Source organism: Mirounga angustirostris, unplaced genomic scaffold (assembly GCF_029215605.1).
Source record: "Mirounga angustirostris isolate CCGP_5_RB_7025 unplaced genomic scaffold, mMirAng1.0.hap1 SCAF_12, whole genome shotgun sequence".
NCBI classification, from domain to species: domain Eukaryota; kingdom Metazoa; phylum Chordata; class Mammalia; order Carnivora; family Phocidae; genus Mirounga; species Mirounga angustirostris.
The window spans coordinates 15,992,027-16,016,617 of NW_026991720.1; the positions used below are offsets into that span (position 1 = coordinate 15,992,027).

The 24,591-nt window shown below is 40.7% G+C and overlaps 1 protein-coding gene across 1 annotated transcript in view; it reads left to right on the forward strand.

The window, feature by feature from the left end:
- The window catches only part of DGKI (diacylglycerol kinase iota), a 356,177-nt gene that overhangs the window by 127,367 nt on the left and 204,219 nt on the right, over positions 1-24,591 (forward strand). The window contains exons 7-8 of the mRNA XM_064574919.1: positions 12,294-12,365; positions 15,787-15,903. Coding sequence (XP_064430989.1) covers positions 15,811-15,903 — 93 coding nt within the window. The 5' untranslated portion in view covers positions 12,294-12,365; positions 15,787-15,810. The remainder of the gene's footprint in view (positions 1-12,293; positions 12,366-15,786; positions 15,904-24,591) is intronic.

The window sequence follows — 24,591 nt, forward strand, 5'->3', positions numbered from 1 at the left end:
GGGAAACACAAATTCCCCAAGTGGGCCAATGGGAATGATGGAAGACAGGGCTGCTCCTACTCCTTGGGTTCTGCATCCACGTATTTTACCCTGGAAACAACAGCACTGTGAAATGATCATGGATTTAGTGAGTACACTGAGCCTGGAGAGTGGTGCTCATTAGGGTATCTTCTGAAAGCTGGATTCTGTTAACATCTTCAAAAGCCATTCCAACTCTCTGTTAGGCCTGAGGCTCCTGGATGGTGTGGGATGTGATAGGACCAGTATATTTTATGGCTGTGTACTCACTTCTGCAACTCCATTGTTGTCAAATAGTTTCTCCAGTCTGACAGAGTTATGCAAGCTCCTGTGTTGGTGGGTCACATACTCTGTAAGCCTTCGCATAGTGGTGCCAACCAAAACCCAGCAGCAGGGAAAGGTAAGCCCATACCCAGAATGTGTGTTGATTCCAGTCAAGATCAGTTGCTGCCCCTTCCACAGTGGAAAGGATTCAGTGCGATCAATTTACCATCAAGTAGCTGGTTATTACCTTTGAAGGATGGTGCCATATTGGGTGCTCAGCCTTGGTATCTTTTGCTGGCAGGTTAGACATTCAGCAGGGGCAGTGACCAGCTCAGTTTTGGTGAGTGAAATCCCTTGCTGTTGAACCCAAACAACATTCACGCTGCTATCACGGCAACTCCACAGGAGTCCCTTGTGCCATGGATGGCTCATGACAGTGTGGAGTCCACGTTACTAAGTTTTTAGTTCTTATAAAGTGAGAGCTCACTGGTGGATATTAATATGTAATACAATGATCTTCACTCCTTGTACTTACTCTCATATGTTCATCCACGTGCCTCTTCCCACACCTCCCTGTTTCCTTCTAAGCCTTTGATCAACTAGCCAAGCTATTCACCATTGCCTGTAAGTCATTATATATTCATATATCAGGCTATCTATCTTTTCACACAAAGTGGATGACCAGCTGCCCTACCTGAAATTATGTTCATTGGGAAGATTTCTTCCTACTTACATTTCTCTGGGCCATTCCTGAGTAGACTTTAGTGAAACAGTAGCCACCTATGACCTGGACTCATAGGCCAACTTGACCCAGCTGTAAACCAATCTCAGCTTTTCCCTCCTCTGTCAGATGGTCCTTAGGGACCTCCATATTTCCATAGGTGTGAGTCAAATGAGAGGCCTGGTACTATACGTGAGAGTGGATGATATGGGGAGTCTGAGTTACCTACTCAGACATCTTACTTGTGGTCTTTGGAACTGCTCATGCCAAATCCCAGATGGTCCCAGTTAAATATAATGATGGATTGCAGCTGGGCCCACCCAACTTTATGGCTTAGTGATCTGACAGAACCCAGGTCATGACCTTCTGGTGATTTGTAGTCAGGTATTCTTCCAGCAGAGCAGAGTAGTGTAGGAGCGGTTTGTTGAAGGATATATGGTTCTCTCCTGCAGATGGCACAACCTTGTTTCAGAATCCAGTCCATGTTGTGATTCTCCCATTGGTGCTTGCCATAAACCCCACAGGGCATCTTTTCTCCTCCACAATATCTCTAGTAGCATGGAGTCGTCTTGGTTGTATGGCCCAAGTGATAGGGGTACTTTCTTTGCAGACTGGCTCTGGGTGCAGAGCTGTTTTCTGCTCTGGGCTCTACTCTAAGCTGGAAGCATTTAATGTCATCCAATAAATGGATCAAGACAGTATTCCTCAGTGTAGAGTATGCTGCCTCCAGAATTCAAAGAGAACTACACAGTGCTGTGCATCATTGCTAGTAGTCAAATTGTGAAAAGTAATAATCTTTCCTTTAGATTGGACAGGATGTTCTTGCATGCCCTCGACCACTAAACCCTAGAAGCTTCACTGATGTGTGGGACCTCTCTTTTTTAGTAGTCTTATTAAGACCTCCAATGTACTTGCCATTTCTTGCCATCCATTTAGACATGATGTCATTGATACAGTAAACCAAGTGGTGTTCTGCAGAATGTTCGTATGGTTCATGTCCCTTTGCACTACATTTGGATAGGATTCAGAGGAGTTAAAAGCCCTGTTAACTCTACCAGGTGAATGTAAACAGTTTTTGATTCTCTTTTCAGAAAGGAATGGAAAATTGGCCAAATCAGTGGCCCTATGTCATACACTCAAGGTCAGAAGATCCCTGCATTTAGATACACTGGGTTGAATTTGTGGTAATCCAGCATTATTCTCCAGTATAATGTCTGGTTTTGTAAGAGCTCTGCTTGTGAATTAAATGGGGATGTTTTGGGGACCACTACCATGGCTTCTTGTAGTCTTTAAGGATGGCATATAAAGGGGTAATAATTTTAAAAAACATAAACACATACCATTGTCATAACTTAAAAATTGATCATTTAATATCACCTAGTGCCCATTACTTTTGAGAATGTGACACTGGTTTTGATTTAGATATGACTGGGAGGGTGGTTTATGGTTTCACTTGGGCTTCCTCCCTATGTCAGCTCTTGCACAACAGGCCAAGAAACCAATAATTGGAGTTCTGCCAAATATACCAGATATGTTCACTCTAATTACACAATGAGGGATCAGGGAAATTAATCCTGGTGGATTTGTGGAGCCGGTAGACTCTCTGTGAACCCGTCCAGGCCCAGGGCTTTATTTTTTTAATTGGACCTCGTACATCCCTACTCTAACAGGGCACCAAGATGTTTCTTCAAACCCAGGTACTTGGGTATGCATATCAACTTGGACTCTTGTCCAGTAGTCTTTAGAATATTTGGACATTTCTGCTTCCCCAGTGTATAATTACCCAAGTAAATGTCTGTAGATCCTTTTAGTTAGAGGCTGGGGAAATGTTGCTATAGACCCTTGCTATGATGTTACAGGATTTTTCTCCTGTGGACTTGCTCTCTCTAATCAGTGTGTTTTATCTTTGAAAACTGGCTTAAGTACAGAAATGAGGCAAAAGATTATGAGTCTTTGGGAGCATTTGTCCTCATATCTCTTGATCCTCCATTCTTAATTTCTTGTCATTGTATGGCTTGAGCAATATTCATTTTATCTGATAATCCACCTTACCTCTAGGGAGGTCATGCTGTACTGACCATTTGATAGCTCCCTATAGGTCAAGCCCCCTTGGCTGCAACTTCAATCTTATAGTAATTGTACCCACCTTGCTTCAGTGGTTAAGTGCTGTCATGTGGTCCCTATTATTTTGGGTTGTGCCATCTGCAGGAGAGAACCACATATCCTTCAACAAACCGTTCCTACACTACTCTGCTCTGCTCGAAGAATACCTGACTACAAATCACCAGAAGGTCATGACCTGGGTTCTGTCAGATCACTAAGTCATAAAGTTGGGTGGGCCCAGCTGCAATCCATTGCTGTCAGAATGCTCATTCCATAAGGCATTTCCTACCATCAGATCTAACCTACAGAGGAGAGCTTCTCAACAATGATGGTGTCCTTCTTACCAGTTTTTCACTGCTTTTGTAAGGGGAGTATCCTTTGCATCCTCTTGCAGAACAGAGTCAACTGATGGATTTTCCAGCTGTACCTAATACAGCAACTCTATCATGCCTATTTCTGTGAGATTTTCATCACTTCTATCACAGCAATTCTAAAATTTCTACTTTACTTAATAATGCCATTGAGTGTTAGCATCATCTTCTGGGGTTCCTGATAATGTGCTAAATGCACTATTATAGAGGAGTGATCCCACACTGAGAGACTCCTTTATCCAACTTGATGTCCTGCCTCCTTTTATTCTGAACCTTCAGGATGCAGTCCCGTATATACTTTCCCATTCCAGCTGCTACATACTGGGTATGTCCTGCAGCCAGATCTTTTGAGATGCAGTCTGTTCTTTCTTAGTGCCTATATACCACCCTGGCTGAGCATGTTGATGTGAAAGGTTATTAGGTCATTTGAAATACTACCAGGAAGAGTAATGCAACATTAGGTGGTGTTTGAAAACTTGAACAACAACAACAACAAAAAAAGGGGCGCCTGGGTGGCTCAGTCGTTAAGCGCCTGCCTTCGGCTCAGGTCATGATCCCAGGGTCCTAGGATCGAGCCCCACATCGGGCTCCCTGCTCGGCGGGAAGCCTGCTTCTCCCTCTCCCACTCCCCCTGCTTGTGTTCCCTCTCTCGCTGTGTCTCTCTCTGTCAAATAAATAAAATCTTAAACAACAACAACAACAAAAAACAGTCCTCATTAAGTCGAATAGAAATGCCAGAATTGCTGTGATAGAGAAAGAGACCATCAAAATCTCACAGAAACAGTGGCTCTATTAGGTAGAGCTGGAAAATCCATCAGTTGACTATTAAACCCTTAAAATGGAGTCAGAACTATTTCTAGACAGCAGAATCCTTTCTTTCTCTAAAGGCATACATTATATGGTGATATTACTTTGACATAAATTTATGAAACCAGGAGGGGCGCAATCTGAGAATTTTGGCAAATATTCTAAGTCTCTTTCTCAGCTGTCTGGGGGCTGTTAGAGCAAAATAGCCTAAATTTGCACAAAAAGAAAGTGTAGTTAGTTCTGCCAGCAGAAGACCATTTTCCTCAATTAGTTAAGGGTAAAAGTACAGCTAATTATCTCCTGGAATGTCATACTGTCAGCAAGATTATAGGTTATATGGCTTCTCTGAGAAGCTGCAATGATTTGTATTTGGTAACTGTAGTAACATCAGTCCTATCTTTGGGAAAAGTTGTTTTTAAACAAAACAACCTGCTTGGTGAATATTATCCGTGTTATAATTTTATTGGTATCAATCATGGGACAATCAGATGAAATTAATTTTCATGGATCATTATCATAATTGTAGCTGGTTGTATCATTAGGAAAATACTTTCATAGAAGGAACTTCCCTGGTATTCTAGGACAAAGATACAGACCCAACAGTTAATGTTTTATATGCAGTTTGGGCCATATTGAGTATAACAGTAAGTATCTGTATAAAACATTTTTGTCCTAGAATCCAGCTAGTCATAAAAATATGAAGTATAAATATCACAGTTAAAAATAGTTAACATGTAAATTAAAATGTAAATCAGCAGCCATTGTTATAGGCTTAATCTTAATTATTCCTTAATTGCAAGGTCCTGGGTTGCAAGTCGTCTGCTTCCCTGAAGTCATCTGTCTCTGAAATGACTAAATTCTGGAAATCACATCTTAGACTCTCCATACAGTCTGACAAGTTCATGGTAGCAATGTTAACTTTACTAAGATGGCTGTGCCCCAAATTTTGCTTCCTCAATTTATGATCTGTAGTTTATAGCAGGGGCCTTCAGATAAACTAATGGAAAAAGCAGAAACTATGAGGATAATAAGATTGACTAGCTCTGATTAATGCATTGTAATTACCGGCAACATCAGAATGGAAGGACACAGAATGTTTTATTGAAAAATAATAAAGTGTCAATCTGTGTGTTTAAGTCAGCAATTATCCCAGAGCAAGAGCATATTAGGACAATAAAGGCATCGATAAATTTTCAGAGCCTTTAATTAATGCTGTAAATTGTATTATAATTAAACCCAAGAGACAAGAATTTAAGATTTTTCGAAGGTAATGCTAATAAAGCTATTGTAGATTCATAATTTGCAGGACTGTCAGAAGTTATAAAAACATTGCTTCCTACAGTTTCATTTATTATAATTCATTTTAGATGACCACATAGATTTACATTTTGAAAATCTTGGTATTCATACAAATTTTAGCTTAAGACTAGCAAAACCAGTATAGGAAATTTAGGAAGTTCAGGTAAATTAGATTTTCTATGAGTAAATAAACTCTAATGTTGCATAAACTAGAATATTAATGATGCCATTTTTTTGGTATTTTTTGTTTTCTTACTGAAGTACAGTTGACACAATGTTGTATTAGTCTCAGGTGTACAACATAGTGATTTGACAAGTCTGTATGATCACAAGTATAGCTTCCATCTGTTACCATACAACGCTATGACACATCATTGACTATATTCCCTATGCTGCACCTTCTATTCCTGTGACTTATTGATTCCCTAATCGGAAGCCTGTACCTCCCACTCCCCTTTACCTCTTTTGCCCATCCACCCACACCCCTGTCCTTTGACAACCACCAGTTCTCTGTACTTATGGGTCTGTTTCTGTTTTTTGTTCATTTGTTTTGTTTTTTAGATTCCCCAGATAGTGAGATGATAGAGTATTTGTTATTCTCTGACTTAAGTATAATACCCTCTAAGTCCATCCATATTATCTCAATGGCAACTTCTTTTTTATGGCTGGGTAATAGTCCATATTCTTTTTTATGGCTGAGTTCCTTTTTCTGACTATTTGTGGTGTGTGTGTACATCTTTATACATCCATTAATGGACACTTAGTTTGCTTCCATATCTTGGCTATTATAAAGTTGCACTAGCCATAAGGGTATATATATCAATGCTACTAAATTTTCACTGGGAGAAGACCAAGAAAAAAGGCATATTATAAAAATAGCCTAATATCTACTGATTCACATTGTAGGCAAGGGTACACATATGGAAGACTGGACTGAATAGTTTGTTGAGAGGAAAAAGTCAACAACTTGTATGTTGGGTGGTGGCTTATGGTGGTTTTGTTAATTAAAGAGTAAAGGTTGTACTCTGGATAGGTCAGGATTAGTCCATGAGTCTACTGATAGTTGGTCAAAACAAGTGTCACTTTTTATTAGTTGGAAAAAAGGTTTTAGATTGGTTAGATTAGATTGGTGTGGGTCTAGGCTTGGGTCACTCAAAGGTCAAACAAGTGCCATTTTTTATTGGCTGAAAAGATGTTTTCAATTGGGTTGGTGTGGGTCTACTTTGGGGTCATTTAAAGGTCTTAGTTATTTATCAGCTTCAGCTGGTGGTGCTCAAATGTCATGGTTGTTTGTGAGCCTAAACTAGTTAAGTTAAAAGCATTTGCACTGAAACAGCACAACCAGTTTGAGATCTTTAGTGAGGTTCTGCCCTAATTGGAAACATTTCCTTTCTCATTGTATTAAATTGCTGTGGTATTTATATTCCATTGGATAAGCTTACAAGAGTGGTATAACAGTTTTTATTTTAAAATTTCATTTTTATTTTTCTAGAACTAATGAACTTGCATCTGATGAACATTGTAGATATTAAATATAGAATGTGTAAAAATACACATATTTTTCAAAAATTATAGAAGGTACTTGAGCAAAAATGCTTCAGGTTCTCTGGAGATAAATATTGACTTCGTCTTATAATTTCCTTGGGTTTGCCTTTTGCAATACTTGGTGAATCTTGGACATGGGAGTGGATGTGCGGAAGTTTATTTTGTTTTTGTTGTTTCAAGTTTTAGAGGCAAGAGCAGTATCAATTCTGTTGGATAAAATGAAGTCAAACAGAATCAGGCAGTGGTCAGGAGATTCCCTTATCCAAACCTCAGTTAAATACATAAACAGTAAAATCATTTGTTTGTTTCAAGCCCCCTCCCCCCCCTTTTTTTTCTAGTTTAAGCCAAGGCTATAGAACTGAGGGCCATTTGGTATATGCTCTAGATTGCAGAAGAGAAAGATACAGCAAAGCTTTAGCTGCTCAGAATAAGTGTTGTTTAAACTTTATTCCAAGGACTCAATTTTATTAAAAACTCAACCAAAAAAAAAATGACCTTATCTCTCAGGGTTCATGGCATTTATGATTCTGAAGTCAGATCCAAAGCATCTGACCTCACATTCCTATTTTACTCTTTGATAGTGATGAACAAAATAGTCCTTAAAAATCAGAGTCAGCTGAAATTCAGTAAGGGCATCTGTCAGTACCATAATATTAGATTTGGGCCAGCATTTAAAAATGGGTAATTAGGAATCTGGCTCTTTTTGCTGTGCTGAGATCCCAGCCAAAATCTGCCCATTGCAGGTGGTCTGTGGGAACTGGGTTCATGAAGGCTTTGATGTGGTTCTATTTATGTCTCTATGTTAGACAAGAACCCCGAAGCCATAGCTCCTGTGACTCTGCCAGACTAGCATCCAAAACAAAGCACAGACCTTGTTTCCAAGGGACCCACCACAATTCCATATGAGCACAGTGCCCAGAGCCCTAGTTGTGGATGGCCTTATTGTTTGTTTCTGCTATCGGCCTGGCTGCCGGGACGACAGTGGACTGTGTCTGTTTCTCCCTGAAGCCAGAAGGCCAATATTCAGTAGAGGGATGGGCTAATACACTCTGTACCATCAAATAGAATATCGCTAGTCCTATTAGTCACTGGAGGGTCCGTCGGCAAGGTGGTGGGACAGGTTCCTGTTGATAGAACTCAGCAATAAAAGTATTCCTTCATTTATATTTACTGGGTTATAAATATCTCTCCAGTACACTGCCTCATTTGATACTTAAAACTATTTTGTGGTATAGGAGAAGTTTGTATTTTTATTCTCATTTTCAGGTGAAAGGAGAAATTTGGAAGGGTTAAGTGGTGTGCCTCCAATCACCAGGCCAATAATTAACAGGTCCAAGAACTATTCCCAGCTTTGCCATCTCTCCATCAGCTTCTATTTGATCTTCAATCACCTGCTGTATGAGTTGACAGAATAGTGGCTGTGTAATAGCATTTAAGACTCTCTTCACCAGTACATCTGACCCAGCAACATTCAGACTTCCAGTTGTGGCTACTGCTGTGACGTCACCAATTCTACCATACTGATTGTCAGCCATGCAGCATGTCAAGGTCACAGACTTAAAAAATGAAAATCAGAATCCTACTATGCTTGCCATGTCTAGAGCGGTTGGAGGAAGATGCAGTAAGGGGCATACTTTCAGGTGGTTTGGGTTAAGTTTTTAAGGTCTGGATAGCATAAAATTTATAACTGGATCACAGTGTGGTAGCAGTGACTTTCTTATTCAATTAGAAAATACACCATGCCTGTGATTTTCAAAAAACTATGCTGAATTGTAGAGACCTGTTAAGAAATATTATGGGGTGCCTCGGTGGTTCAGTCGGTTAAGCGTCCGACTTTTGGTATCAACTCAGTTCTTGATCTAAGGGTCATGAGTTCAAGCTGTGCATTGGGCTCCACACTAGGCATGGAGCCTACTTTAAAAAAAAAAAGGAAGTATTACAAGGACTTCTCTCCAAGAGTTCATAATTCCATTGGAGAGATAATTCATGTGCACATAAAATAACCAGCAACTTAGGGCACCTGTTCATTAATGCTAAAGGGAGGACCAGGTGGAAAGGCTTATAATTTAGCAGGAGCATCACAGTGAATTGAGGGGATCTTAGAAGACTTGGATTTTCATAGTGGAAGTAAAGTCCGATGCTGTATGTGAAATAGTGGTAGGCATCTAGATGATGGCTTGAGGATAACAGAGGAAAAAAAGTGGGCAAAAACATGGAAATGAATAGAGCATGTTGGAAATATAATTAAATCCATCCCACTAAACGTAAGAATTTACAATAGTGAGGTTTGGGAGATTGATGTACAAATGTTGGGAAGATTATGGATGGCTCTAAATGCCAGTATGATAGTTGATTCTGTAATCTTGAGGAAAGTAGTTATTTGGGTATTTTGAGACAGACACTGATATATAAGAAGTAGCTTTTTCCCTGGTGGCTGTGCCCAGGATAGAATGAAGAACACGGGGGGGGGGGGGCACCTGGGTGGCTCAGTCGTTAAGCGTCTGCCTTCAGCTCAGGTCGTGATCCCGGAGTCCTGGGATCGAGCCCCACATCAGGCTCCCTACTCTGCAGGAAGCCTACTTCTCACTCTCCCACTCCCCCTGCTTGTGTTCCCTCTCTCGCTGTCTCTCTCTCTCTGTCAAATAAAATCTTTAAAAAAAAAAAAAAAAAAAGAACACAGGGGGAAACAGACTACCCCGGGAGAAAGAAGTTAGCAAATGGAGCTAACTTTGCCATCTCTCCATCAGTTTCTATTGGATGTCCCGATGTGAAGTGACCCATCAGTGGGGCCTGAGGGCTGCTGGCTGGGAGGAGCAGGCTGGGGGGACCTGGTCATGCTGCCCCGGCTGGCCTCTGGGGTCCCTGTGCAGACCCTGCACCTGCTTCAGTATATTTGCTCTTGGCTACAGCTTCCTTCCTCACACACTCACAAATTGTTGCTATGGCCCTAAAGGGAAGTTTTATTTATCTCCCTTTCACCCGGTCCATCAAGAGTGGCCCGAGAGGTGATGGCGAACTTGGCAAACACCTCCCGTGTGAATTCATTCCTTCGTACTTGGTTCCATCTTATACCACATAGACTCATATTGAATTGAATTATACCATATTGAATTGAAAGGACCGGGCTACCTAACCCTTTGGCCCCCTGACTTTGTGTCCTCTCTGTGAGCCCTTTCTGTCAGGAGGTTCTCACTCCCGGTGCTGGGGAAGTGTGGGTTGTTGCCACACAGCAGTGAACACCACACCTATCCTAATAATGAAGTCCATGTGTGTTTTACAAACAGTGCGTCCTTACTGTGGAAAATGACAGTATTGTTGACAGGAGGAGGCAATTTTTGGGGGAGAGGTGAGCGTGTTAGGGTCCCCAAGACCACCTGTTTTGAAGATTCGCTAGGATTACTCCTAGGACTCAGTAAGTATTACAGCTGTGATTTATTACAATGAAAGGCTACAAAGCAAAATCAGCAAAGGGACAGATACATGGGGCAAAGTCTGGAGGAAACCAGGTGCAACCTTCTGAAAGTCCTTTCCTAACAGAGCCACATAGGATGTGCTTAATTCCTTTAATACGAGTTGTGACAGCACGTGTGAAATATTGTCTACTGGTCTCATTAGAGGCTCAGTGCCCAGAGTTTTTATTGGGGACTGGTTACGTAAGCACGTTCTGCATGGCACATACCCAAATCCCAGACTCTCCAAAGGAAAGCAGGTGTTCAGCAAAACCACATTGTTTGTACCAACATGTTCGGTGCAGTGAGCCGCTCTTAAGTGTTTGGGGGAATTGGGGAACCCTCTTGAAATCCAGGTTTCTAGATGCCAGCCAAGGGTCAACCTTGTAAGCAGGCCTTGTAAGGACAGCAGTCTCCAGCCTGCTGCATTAAGTCCTCTGCACTTGGAATGATTGTTAGCACTTCAGTTGCTGAGAAAGGGGTATTGATGGAGCAATGTTTCAAAATTCAGGGGAGTCTGATATTAAGTCATGTTTCTGGAAATGAGGTTTGAGTTGGGGACAAAAGAAGAGGATTCAAGGAGGAACCACAGAGCCCAGAGGGCTGAAAGTGGTCCTGGTCTTCTGTCACGTGCAGGAGATAAGAGAAGCAGATGGAGAACATGAGTGTGTTTTAGGAACCCAAGAGAAGGGAGAGGCTCAAAATGGAAGAAGTCCTCCATTGTACAATGCTATAGATTGGTAGGAATCCTGGGGACTGCAAAAAAGTGCCATTAGGAATTCTTATAGTAATGTGTAAATTGATTTTTTTTTCTTAAAATGATCTGTACACATTAAAGCAAGACTTTTCCAGCCAGCACTTTAATAGCTTCCCTGCCCATCGCGTCTTTGTTTTCTTTTGATCACTTTACAAAATCCCTATTTCAATTTTTTTTTCATTGTCTTGCATTAGTTTATTTGGGTTTAGATGTCACAGGCAGATAGAAATGGATGAGCTTTGGTAAGGCTAAATAAAATTCTTTGAGTATTACTGCCTACTTCTCTCTGGTAATTATTTAAGGACAACAGCCGCCAAAAAGCATCTCTTCCGTTCTTGATGGAAAAGTAATTCTGTTTGTTCATTTAAGAGGATTGTGTTTGCTCTTCCATTAATCTCATTGCTGCTTGCTAGTGAAGAATGAAAATTGAAAACTGCTTGTTTTGAGTCCCAAGGGGATGGTGAAAGTGTTTGAATTTCCTACAACACCCTTGGACTCTTCCCAGACCTTGACTTCTAGGTCCTAACACTGATACTTAATTTCTCTTTTTGTGGGTTCTCAGATGTTAACGTTGTGCAGCCCCTCTGAGATGGATGCCCAGCCTTACAAAGAACCACATGACCCAATAGCGGCTTTGCCTTTGCTTATAATAAAATCCTATCTGAACCACATTTATTTGGGGAAAAGAAACAACTCTTTTTGTGGCTGACTTTGAGTAGTTAGTGGCACAGAAAATACTGGTGCCTCCTCTCATGATCCAGATGTTTCAGGAGTGGGAAGTTCTTGGATGGCAGAGAGTGGAGGACATAAGTGCTGAATGTGGCATTTGCAGTCCCTTGAGTTACCTTGAGTGGTAGGGCCACTTTTGGCCTTACTTGCTTCATTGGACTTCAGGAGGTCAAATGCGTGCTGTGATTGAAGTGGTTTTAAATTCTCTATCTCTTGTCCTAACATCCCAGGGCTTCCAGCAAAAATTCTCCTTCCACAGTAAAGAGATTGTGGCTATCAGCTGTTCCTGGTGCAAGCAGGCGGTAAGTTTGGGGACAAAATGAAACAAAATGGGCTTATGTTTTATCACAGTAGACTTATGTCATTACCCAAGTTGCTGTCTATAAGTGGAAGGTTATTCTAATTTATGTATTATTTCTCTCATGTAGGATCCTTGAAGGAAGAAAGATTAAAACTATAGAACTATAGCCTATATGACCTGGAAGAAACTATAGAGATCAATTAACCCCTTCATTTATATACACTGAAGCCTAGGATCAGAGACTGGGAAATCCTCCCCTGGTTCTAACCTGGGCCTAGAATCAAGGACTTCTCACCCCATAGACTGTATTTCTTCCACAACACTAGATTGTTGATAACTCCTCTATGGTTGGAAGTTGCAACATTAGATAATCCCTCTAACACCAGAATCCAGCCATGTTGGTTCTTGTTTTTGATGTGGGTGACTTTCTTACGGGGTGCTGTTGGGGTAAGGAGTGGTCTCGTACCCTTCTTTAGGCTTGGATATTGTTATAGCTGTGTGTATACTCATTGAAATGTAACTCTTCTTTACATTTGAGCATATATATTCATTAGGATCCAATGGTAGTTTCCCTGTTTTCCTCTTTTATCTATCCTTTGTCCATTTTTTAACACCTCTCTTCCAATCAGGTGGTTCATTTTCTTGTTTGCTTATGCACCTGTTTTGTTTTGTTTTGTTTTTAACCAGACAGTGCTAACTCATGTGTTGACAGACTATGGCCCATAGACCAAATCTGACTGCTGCCTGTTCTTATAAATACCATTTTATTGGAACACAGCCATGCCCATCCATTTATATATTGTCCATGGCTTCTTTCAGGTTACAACAGCAGAGTTGAGTAGTTGCAACAGGGAAAGTATGGCCCCCTTAAAGCTAAACTATTTACTATGTGGGCCTTTTATAGAAAAAGTTTGTGGAGCCCTGCTCTAATCTCCCAGTTCACCTACTTTGTTGAATGACTATATAATTGGGACGTAGAGTCCACTCATTGCACAGCCAGCCTGAAAAGAAAGGGCTGTAGTGTTCCAGGTAATTTAAGGGTCTACAGGAAGACTTCAGCCCTCTACACACATCAGACTTAACTAGCCAAAACAGCCCACAGGGCAGGAGCAGATACATTTAGTTGAAACACATAAAATTGACATTTTTGTGGGTCAAAAACTTTTGAATTTGGGGAATCTTATAAAGTTTGACCTAACCTCTCTGGCATAATTTCCCTAGGCACCCAAGTATCAGGAGAACCTACTGTTGCTAGGTAGGGATGCATTGGTCTGGAAAGCTCATTGCTCACTGTATCCCTATCCTGCCACATTTTCTAGGCATTTCCATCTCCCGTCAGTTTTTACACAAATAATCTTTGTGCTTCTGTTCAAGAACATGCTCACAAATGTAAGGTCATCCTAGTTCTTGAATGAAACTATACCAGCAAAGCAGTATATCCACCTGGAGAGAAAGAAGCTAATCCAGGTTCCAGTTGTCCCTGACAGTATCTGTGCTGCTAGTTTCCCTGATCTGTTGAGGCCCCACCTGTGGGAGAGCATCACTGGTGGTTTGGGCTCCTATAGACTTCGTCTGCTCCACCCCTGTGCTACCAGGCTGTGATGAGATGGGTTATCCAGCGTCCGTTAATTTGGGAACTCACTCCCACTTTACGTGGCGCACATGTTCTCTTGTCATTAATTCATAGTCCAGTTGAATCACATTGTAGGTGATTTTGCAAGAATTAAAGATACAAAACATTTTGAGACAAATTACACCAGTGATATATTTTAACCCTCCAGGTAATCCCTTCTAGGATATCTGATGTCAAACAAGTGCTGTCTATAGGCACTTTCTGCAGCAGGGGAAAAAAATGGGTTCAAGAGCTGGCTTTTTGGGCTTTAGGCTCTGACTCCACCTTGTAAAAGTTAGGCACTTTTGGACATAACTCTTAGTCTGTTGGATTGGCAATTACTCGACTATAAATTGACAGTTGAAATGGGTCATCTTGGGGGATCTTGACCATTTTAGAAATGCACTGAACATCCATTTAGGGATTTATTTGAATTGCTTAAAAGAAAGTCAATTTTGGGGGCACCTGGGTGGCTCAGTTAGCTAAGCGTCTGCCTTCGGTTCAGGTCATGGTCCCAGGGTCCTGGGATCAAGCCCCGCATCGGGCTCCCCACTCCGCGGGAGGCCTGCTTCTCCCTCTCCCACTCCCCCTGCTTGTGTTCCCTCTCTCGCTGTATCTCTCTCCATCAAATAAATAAAATCTTTAAAAAAAAAAGAGAAAAAGTCAATTTTTGAAGAAGGTATTCAAATAATATTCTCTAGTATGTCACTGTTTGCAGATCACAAATAACTGGTCATAGAGGAAATTACTGACTTATTTTGCATTCATACCTAATTAGTAATTTGCTATGGGATCATGTGAGGATAGGCAGAAATGAAGACAAATTCCCTCTGTGACATAATTGGGGTGGCCATATTTGCCAGGTTTCCTGAGACAGTCCTCATTTATGTTTGTTGTTCCAACATAATTATTAGCAGTGCTCCCTTTCATTCTTAAAATTGTTCCCATTAAGATGACAATGTATGGTTCCACTAAGTATAATACAGTAGAAACGGATGTTAAAGTTTTTAAAAATCACTGATTAAAACTTTAAGGCCCACAATTATTGTATAATGTGGATTTTGTTTACTAGGAAAAAATTGTTACCACACATCATTATCATTTTACACACAAAAGATGATGGTCACTCAGTCCACTGGTACAGAGCTAAACCACTAATCCTGAGGTATTGTTATGATCATCAGTTACATTTACTCTCTTCCTTTCAAAAACAGGAAGCCTTTTAGACTTACCAAGTGTAGTTAGGGTCATGGTATTTTTTAGCAGCCCCAGACAAATCCAGCAGAGGCAATCTCTTCATTACCTCTTGCATTAAGAACTCTCTAGAACAGACCTGCTGCTTCTTTCCTGGGTTTCCTAAACTAGAGGGACTACCTGGGTTGGATTTACGCCTATGATTAGAAAAAAGAGGGACAGGTGAGAGAACCTGCCTTTCTGCTTGCCTTCATTGCCTCCCCAGCATTATCCCACATCAAGTCTGTGACAAGTGCAAGTCAAGTGCAACAAAATTATATCCAGGGTTAGGATTAATAGAACCCTCCGAGACCTCGTTATATAAATATCCCATTAAAAGCTTACAAAGTTTTAGCTGGCCTTGACCTACAAGATTGATTTCTTTATCAGTTTGTAAAGTGGAATGAGTTCCAAATCTGGTCTCTCAGTTCCGGGGCTGTTTGGGTGGTGATAAGGAGCATGTGTCTTCCATGTCTGCGAGGCTGGGTGAGTGCCTGTGTGCGCATGTTCTTAATTCCTTCTTGCTTTAGTGGTGCCCTTGGCCCAGGATTGTTTATTGGCCTTTTTTTCTCCTCAGTTTCACAATAAGGTGACCTGCTTCATGCTGCATCAAATTGAGGAACCCTGCTCCCTGGGGGCTCACGCTGCTGTTATTGTCCCGCCCACCTGGATCATTAAGGTGAAGAAACCTCAGGTAACTTCTGGGCCCCTGGTGCTGCTGGGCCAGTGCAGAGAAAAAGGAACTGCTGCTTCTTGCTTTTCTTGCCCTGACTCTTTTTCTGGGTTCCGAAAATCTCTGCTCTCTCATCCCCACAGCCCCATGCTTAGCTTCCCCAGTTCATTCCATTAGCCCATCACTTTACTGCAGTTGGGCTCTCTCATGGAACCAGCCTCCCTTTCCTGAAGAAATCCGAGTTCCGCAGCAGGAATGGTTCCTTCCCCTTTATGTGCTAATGGTACTCACTTTGGGTGTTCTCCTAAGCTCGTTAAAGACTAGTAGTGGGTGCAGCTAATTCTGACACACCTCTCTTCTCTTCCAGCCTGGGCATCCCCAGGGAGTGAAGGTGAGGGCAAACTGTGCAGGCTTCATTGTTTGGTTGAGCTTACCACCACTTCCAACCTGAACGGCAGACTGTGGGTCATGACCTTCCTAAATACACAAGGCCTGCCCAGAGAGCAACACTCTTTTCTTAAGGCAAAGTAGAATTTATCCTCTTAATATCTAATCTCATTCTGTATTCAGTTCTTGTTGTACATTCTGTCCTAGAGCATCTCTGCAATATGCCGCGAAACCATAGGGGTTTCTCAAAAAGGTCGTAATCTTTGATAGCCAAATTTCTACCTTCGTACCATACATCTTAGACCTTGAGCTCCAAGTTATGGGATGGCAGACTTGTAATGCTATGGTGGGAAAGATGATACCTCTCCTAGAGATGCAGCTACCATATGATGGCCTATTGAATGTAATATCTTTAAAAGATATGGCAGTCCTACTTTATACGGTCTTCAAAATCATCATGCAGTTTATTCTCACTGATTCAGTTGTATTTAAAAAACTGGTGGATCAAGGACACTGTTTTGCTTTGTGTGTTTTTACATAAAGTTCAGCTTCTGTTGATGAGTAACATTTAGTAATAAGCTTTCCTAGTTACAGTCCACAAAAGCCCTTGGGAAATCTCTTCCAGAGGCAAGTGCAGTATCTATACATTAAAAAATGGAGAGTCTAGCTTTTTCATCTTACATTTTAGAGCTGTTAAATGAGTGGCCCAAGGTGATAGCAAGTGTAGTACTGCATTTGAAATTCAAGTACCAATTCCAATTTACTGTTAATTTAAAATCTCTAACCTTTTTACTTCTTTGGTTCCCCAACCCCTAAAATTCAGTAATCTCTCTAAGAGTGTTATATTAAATATTCAGTTAAATCAACATGTTTTCACTGAAAACTTTGATGGTAATAAGAAAGCTCCTAGGCATTATGTTGTAATGCATGATCCTTGTTCTGAAGAACTGTGTAGTTTTCTTAAGGAAAGATCAGGGAGAATCTCATGAAGGAGGTGAATTTTACTCTACTTCTTTAAAGATGGGTGGGATTTAGATCGATGGAGAAGAGAGGAAATAGCAGGCAGGAGAATGGCATGAGCAAGGGTGCTGTGTCCAAAATTATATTCATGAAGCTGTGAGACTAGTTTACACTACATGGGCGGTAGTGTATTTCTGTGATGTTGCTTTCAAAGGAATGGGGTAGCAGATTGTTCACTCTTAGTTCTAAGACTGATCAGTGAGTTTGGGAGCTATGCTTCTAATCCATCTATCATAAACTTGTCCATCAGCCTTTCACCATTTTATCCATTGAAGATTATTACCTAAATCTGTTATATTAGGGGTTACCAAGAGGTGGTTTTCCCAATTTTTACTCTTCTTTATTTTCCTGCTGCTAATAAGGGAACTAAAAAATAAAGCCAATACATGACAGATGCTTGAGTATTTACCTTTATTTGTAAATTTTCAGAATAATAAGTTGGTACCTTAGCAACGTTATTAGTTGGCTAAGGGTGGTGGTGGTGGTTTTCAGAGAGTATCATTATGAATTGTCAACTTACCTTATGTGATATATAAAAATCCATCGGCATCATTTTTTTATATTCATATTGTTTTATCTTTGACCAGTTAGACCCCCTTTCAGATGGCTCTTGTCTCCATTTTTCATGAGCCATGAGGGTTTTGATGCCTTCCTTGGTTTCAGGAATCATACCATGTTCCAGGATCATCTTATGCATTTCCTGCCCATACCTGGAAGCAGCCATTTCTCTGAGGAATCTTGGTTACTTTTAATGGCGGATGGTATTACAGTTCACAGTCTGGATGCTAAAGTCCATATTGATTTCATCACACACACGCCTTTTTATTGTCCTCCTCTGATTCAGAAAGTACTAATTAAGAATAAGAAAAACTAACACATATTGAATGCTTTTATATGTATCAGGAAATATTTTAAGTACTTTACATTCAGTATCTCATTTTACCATCAAGTGACCTCTGAGGCAGGTATCCTATTCCCACGTTGTAGCTGAGGAAAGTGAGAATTAAAGTCAAATAAATTACCTGGGGCCATATAGTTATTAAATAGTTTGAGGTGACATTTGAACCTAGGAATTCTGATTCTGGAAACCAAGTTCTTAATGATATGTCCTGCTGCCTCACTGTCTTACTATAGCAAGCCTTGCTGAGTCACATATCTTTAAAAATTTTGTAGTCCCTCCTCCTATGGGCCCCCAAAAGAAATAATTTAATTAATTAAATTCCATTTGAAAGCCAGTATATGACGATCATGGGGGACAATACAGTTGTTAAGAGTTCTAGCTCATGAACGATAGACTCTGAGAAACAAACTGAGGGTTCTAGAGGGGAGGGGGGTGGGAGGATGGGTTAGCCTGGTGATGGGTATTAGGGAGGGCACGTTCTGCATGGAGCACTGGGTGTTATGCACAAACAATGAATCATGGAACACTACATCTAAAACTAATGATGTAATGTATGGTGATTAACATAACAAAAAATTTTTTTAAAAAAAGAGTTCTAGCTCATGAGCCAGACTGCCTAGATTCTTAAACTTGCTCTGCTGTTTAATGACTTGTATAATCTCAAAGAATTTAAACTCTTCAGCTTCTCATCGGCAAAGTGTAATTAATACTAGTACCTAATTATAGGGTTTTCATGAGGACTAATGAACTAAAAAAAATAAAAATAAAGCACATAAAACAGAACCTAGCTCATTGGAATTCTTAATCGCAGGAAACAAACTGAGTGTTGTTGGAGTGGGGGGTGGGGTGGGAGGGATGGGGTGACTGGATGATAGACACTGGGTGATAGATATCACTGGGTGATAGACACCAGATAGGGTATGTGCTCTGGTAAGCGCTGTGAATTGTGCAAGACTGTTGAATCTCAGATCTGTACCTCTGAAACAAATAATGCAATATATGTTAAGAAAAAAAAAGAAGAAGAAGAAGAAGAAGAAGAAGAAGAAGAAGAAGAAGGAGAAGAAGAAGAAGAAGAAGAAGAAGAAGGTAGCGGGAGGGGAAGAATGACGCGGGGGAAATCGGAGGGGTAGACGAACCATGAGAGACGATGGACTCTGAAAAACAAACAGGGTTCTAGAGGGGCGGGGGGTGGGAGGATGGGTTGGCCTGGTGACGGGTATTAAAGAGGGCACGTTCTGCATGGAGCACTGGGTGTTATGCACAAACAATGAATCATGGAACACTTCATCTAAAACTAATGATGGAATGTATGGGGATTAACATAAGAATAATAAAAAAAAAGAACCTAGCTCATTGTAAAACTCAAAGTTTAGCTCTTGTTATTTTCCTTGTTGAGTACAGGGTACCCAATGAAGTTCTACATCAACAGATGAAAACCAGTAACAGAAGTTATTGTTCCCGAGCCATCTGTATTACACTGAGAGAATAAGGGGAGAGAAGGATTCTCCTGGAAAAGAGGCAGAGTAGGGGCCACAGCCTGGTGGTGGGTGTGCTCTCAAGCGGCATCTCAACCTACGCCACTGTAACTGTTGTATTTTACACTGTAGTGGGATTGTGTGCTCACTAGCATGATCTTCATCCCATGGCAGAGAGTTAAGAGCTATTCATTTACTGAATTGAAGAACTGAAGAAGACGCGGTGAGCATCCACAACCAGAAAGTGAGAGGAGGTAGAGAATCCTGCAGAACAGGGAGAGGCCTCTCATAGCACAGAGTTTCATTATGAAAAATGGAAAGAAAAATAGGGAAGTCATCAGTGTTAAATTCCCTATGCATTACAAGATAACAAGGATTGAGAAGAGTCTTTGTGTTTGGCTCTAGAGCATTGATGACCATCAAAACTATAGTTTGTAGAGTGTGGGTGGCAAGCTGTTAGTGATGGCGTGGAAGCAGTGAGATTCAAGAATTCACTGGAGACATGGAGAAAGGCTAAAAAAAGAATGTGGAAATTAGCTGGAGAACAGCAGACAAAATGTGTTCCCTACTTGTAGAATTTATGTATATTTTTTTCTGTGTATTTCTGTATGCGAGGACACTGCTTAAAAACAAGAAGATATTCTTAACTGCATGAAGTAGACATTTAACTCCATTCACAGATGCCATTCGATGCAGCAGGAGGCCCACAGATGAAACAGATGTTCATTTGATGTCCACAAAGAATATCCTCCTTATGGGAGAAAATTGATACAACAGACTAAATCCCTGGGCAGGAAGTTCGTGGATTCTGGAAAAGGAATTCAGCCACATATAAATCCTTAATAAAAAAGAGTGGTCTTCAAGTATCTGGAAGGTTTGCCTTGGTCGTCAGCATGCATCTTGTAGGATGGATATACACAGGGTGGTGAGAGGAGGATGCCTCACAGGTTGGTTGGACCAGCCATGGTCTGTGAGAGGCTAACACTTCTAAGGCATTGAGGGGTGAGTGTGACCCGAGATGTAGGGATGAGGTAGAAACATGAAGAACTGAGCAATTTTGGTGATGGAGATCATTGTAGGCTAAACAGAAAATGCTGTTTGTGCTTGGTCTTGAAGGATGTGAGGGGACTCACTGGGAAGACGGATGAAGAAGGACAACACAAGTTTATTGAACATTCTGAGAACAACTGTTAAGGTGGATCACCAAATAAAGTCAGCTTTATTTGTGATGCTTGTGTCTAAAAAATGACTCTAAAGAGAAAGAAACCTACTTGAGTGTATAATGGTCAGGAAAAGCAGGTTGTAAAGAGGTGGAATTAAGTCATATATTTTCCGTATTTGTTAAAAGTTTGCTGGTTCTGAGTAGATCATTGCTCTGGGACCAGCTGTGTAAAGCTTGGATGGTAAGGGGAGCCAGGGCTGGTCTGGATGATTTGCTGGGTTTCATCACCAAATTATTTGGAGAGACCTAGAAAATAAAAGATGATGAAATTTAGATGACAGTCCAGAATTAAAAGAGAACCAAATTTTAAGAATCAAGCACAAATCTGTTCATATATTTAAAGGCAAAGTTATATTTAATGTTACAGATGTCAGTGTTTCTCCTCTGGACTGAAAATGTTAGAGGATAATATTTTGACTGTATAAATAAGTTAAAGATGTTGAAATAGTAGTGCGAGTGCTTGGAGCTGATGGAGAAAGACCCATGATACGTGAATTTTTGTGGGGTCAAGTTATAGGAGACTAGAGGTGTGTGTTTTTAATAAATGACATCACTCTGAATGTAATACTTTAAAACTTGGCTTTCCTAGCTTAAAAAAATATTGGGGAGAAGCCTGTATTAATACATCTAGATTTAACTCCTTTTTAAACTGCTATATGTATATATATATATTCCATACTATAAATATGTTTATTTAGCCAATTCCCTACTGGTGGAGATTTATATTGGTTCTAATGGTCTACTTACAAAAATGCTGCAATCAACTCCTTCCTAGCCCGTGTGGGCTCTCTCCATGTTAGTCCTTATTCCTTATAATTGGATAATGTGAAAATGCTGGAGACCCAGGATATATAATAGCTAGGATCAAACATATCTCTCAAAATTGCTCCAGCCATTTCCTTTGGTCAATTCTAAAGGTTAGGCAATACTTGCTATGATTTAACCAAATGTGCCTGAGAAATGGCAGAGACCCTGTCCTTATCTTTTGGAAGTAGTTTTCTTTATTTCTCTGCTTGCCTATCCTCAGAACAACTTTTGTCCCAATGGTGCAGCTAGAGCAGGGCAGCATGAGAACACTCACTAGTAGACGAAGTCCATGCCTCTCCTACCACCCGTCAGAGTTTTTTCCGGTATACAATGGGGGAAGGCTTCATTTGGGATGATGAAGTGTGAGATATCTTCTCTTTAGAGCTGTTGTTATAACCAGTCCTTGTGATCCCATAACCTGGGAAAAGCCCTAAAGAATATTAAGAAGTAGTTAAGTTTTATTCCCAGTTGAGTGATTTACCCATAGGCATTTTTTTTTTAACGGCCCAGGAAGGGGTCCTGACTATGATAGAGACTTTGTTGGTAGGATTATTTCTGTAGTAAAGTAGTACTACCCCAATACCTGGTCCAAAAAAACAGAAGGCCTTTATCTATTCTTAGGATTTGAACATAACAGTGGGCACAAAATGTACAGGGGGCAAATGTTGTTAGAGTCTGAAAAATGCAAAAATCCACATGAGGGTACAACATTTCACTGTTGGGATGGTGTTCAGCTTGAGAAGCAAACCCTTTATATGACTGAGTTAGCTGCCCTTGATAACAGGGATGCTCTGTTGTAGAACACAGCACAAGTATTATTAATGGTTTCTTGAATAATACCACAGCAAGTCTACAAAATAACTTCTTGGAATAATTTTTATGTTCTTGAAAATCATGCTCTTTTAATTCTCACAACAAGACTGACCCAGGCGGGGTGAGCAATATCTTAGATTAGCAAGACTAGCTGACTCGTCTTGTCATGGCTGAAACACAACCCAAATATGCTTCCACATCCATCTGTTCCTCATTGGATAATGATACCTTCTAAAAGGAGTTCTCTGTTGAGACCAAGATACATATTTACACATGAACAGAAGGAAGCCTCGAGAATTTTGAGGTGTGCTGTGAAATCCCATACTGCTTATCTTTTGCTATTTGACTATAGGGCTGTAAGCTTACTCCGAGCTCACATAGAAGCATCCAGGGACTGTAAGTCAACCACTGTGCTTCATCTGAGCCCTCTTCTTGTTCTGTAAAATAAGGAAGACTTCAAGGGCATTGGGCTCCATGAGGCTCAGAAGCCTTCATATTTGCTACATCTGTGTGAAAAAGGCCATTTTGTATGTCTGTTCCCTATTAGAGTTGAGTTTCTTGCCTGCTCTGTTTTCAGACATCAAGCCTTCTTTGGATGTGCTTTTCTAACTCTGTTTCCCAAACATGCTTGATCAGCAGAATTGCCTGAAAGAACTGGGATTTCTGTGATCAGGCAAGTTTAGGGAACGATCTTAGCCCGATCCATTAGACTTATCTCTTAGAGCTTAGTTATTGAGTCTTGCCAGGAACCGAGGCCTATCGTGTGTTCCTGAAAGCACTTGGCTCCCTGCGTGGCTCTTGGCAATAAATGAACTAAAACAAACAAAGAAGTTAGGAGACAAGCATTCACTTCCGAAAGATCCTTTCCAAAATCAGGAAGGACTCAGTAAGTGTTGTGAATTATAATATTGATTCATTTCAACAATGATTTGAGTGCATACTATGGGCCAGGCATTGGTGCTCGGTGCTGGGGATATACAGCTGTGAACGAAGCAACTAACGTTTATGGAAGCGCTTATCATGGGCCGAGACCAAGCTAACTGCTTCACATACCTTTCCTCCTTTTAACTTCACAACTATCCTGTGAGGTAGGTATTATCACCTTCATCTTAAAATTAAGAAACTGTTATTTCAAAAGCTTGACTGACTTGGCCAAGGTCACAGATCTCATAACGAGAAGACCCAGAATTACCACCCAATGTGTCCGATTCCATAGCTAATGCTCCTTATCCCATTGAAATGATGCTTTCGTGCAGTATGTACGTCCCCTCACTTTTCCCTTTGACTTCAGAGGCTCTCAACTCTGGCTGCACACTAGAATTGCCTGGGGAGCTTTTAAAAGGTACCTTTGCCTTGGCCTCACTCCAAACAAAGAATTTTCGGGGGTCCACGTATTTGCATTTTTAAAAGAGCTCTGGGTGAGGCCAACGTGTAGTGATGGGTTAAGAACCACTCAGTATCATTAATTGCCATCCTAAGAGTTTCTAACATTATTCTTGGGACATTTGGCTGATTAAGTGTTTGCAGTTTCCAGGTAGCTTTTCTTCCCTTTTAAACAAAGTAGTTCACATGTAAGAAATACTTTAATAATGCAAAAGTTTCCCCCGAAGTGGAACATGGTAATAAACCAATTTAAAGAGGAATTCAGAAACTTGGAGATCATTTTGTAGGAGAAGTATAGTCCATGGTGAGTGTAAGAAATAACCTGGGGTCTAGAGCAGCCATGAGCTTCTGAGCTTCTGGATCTCTCTCTTCTGGTGAGACTCAGAACCTGAAAACTCTTTTAATCTGATGGGGGAAGAAGGCTTTGGGGCAAATGGTGATTCAGGAAAGTTTCCTTCATCCTTCATGAGCACCGGCTACAGAGCAACATACGTTTTTATGGTCCAAATGAAAGTAAAATCAAAAGTTAAATAGTTTCAATCTTGCTAATTTGAATGTGTTAATATATGTACTCGAGACTAAGGTTTATTTTGAATGAGGTAAGAAAAAAACACCCAGCAACCTAAAAGAATAGATACCTAAGTTTCTTGAAACTGTTTGAAAATCTTTATCTGCTGAAGCAATGCATGTGTATATGCTTA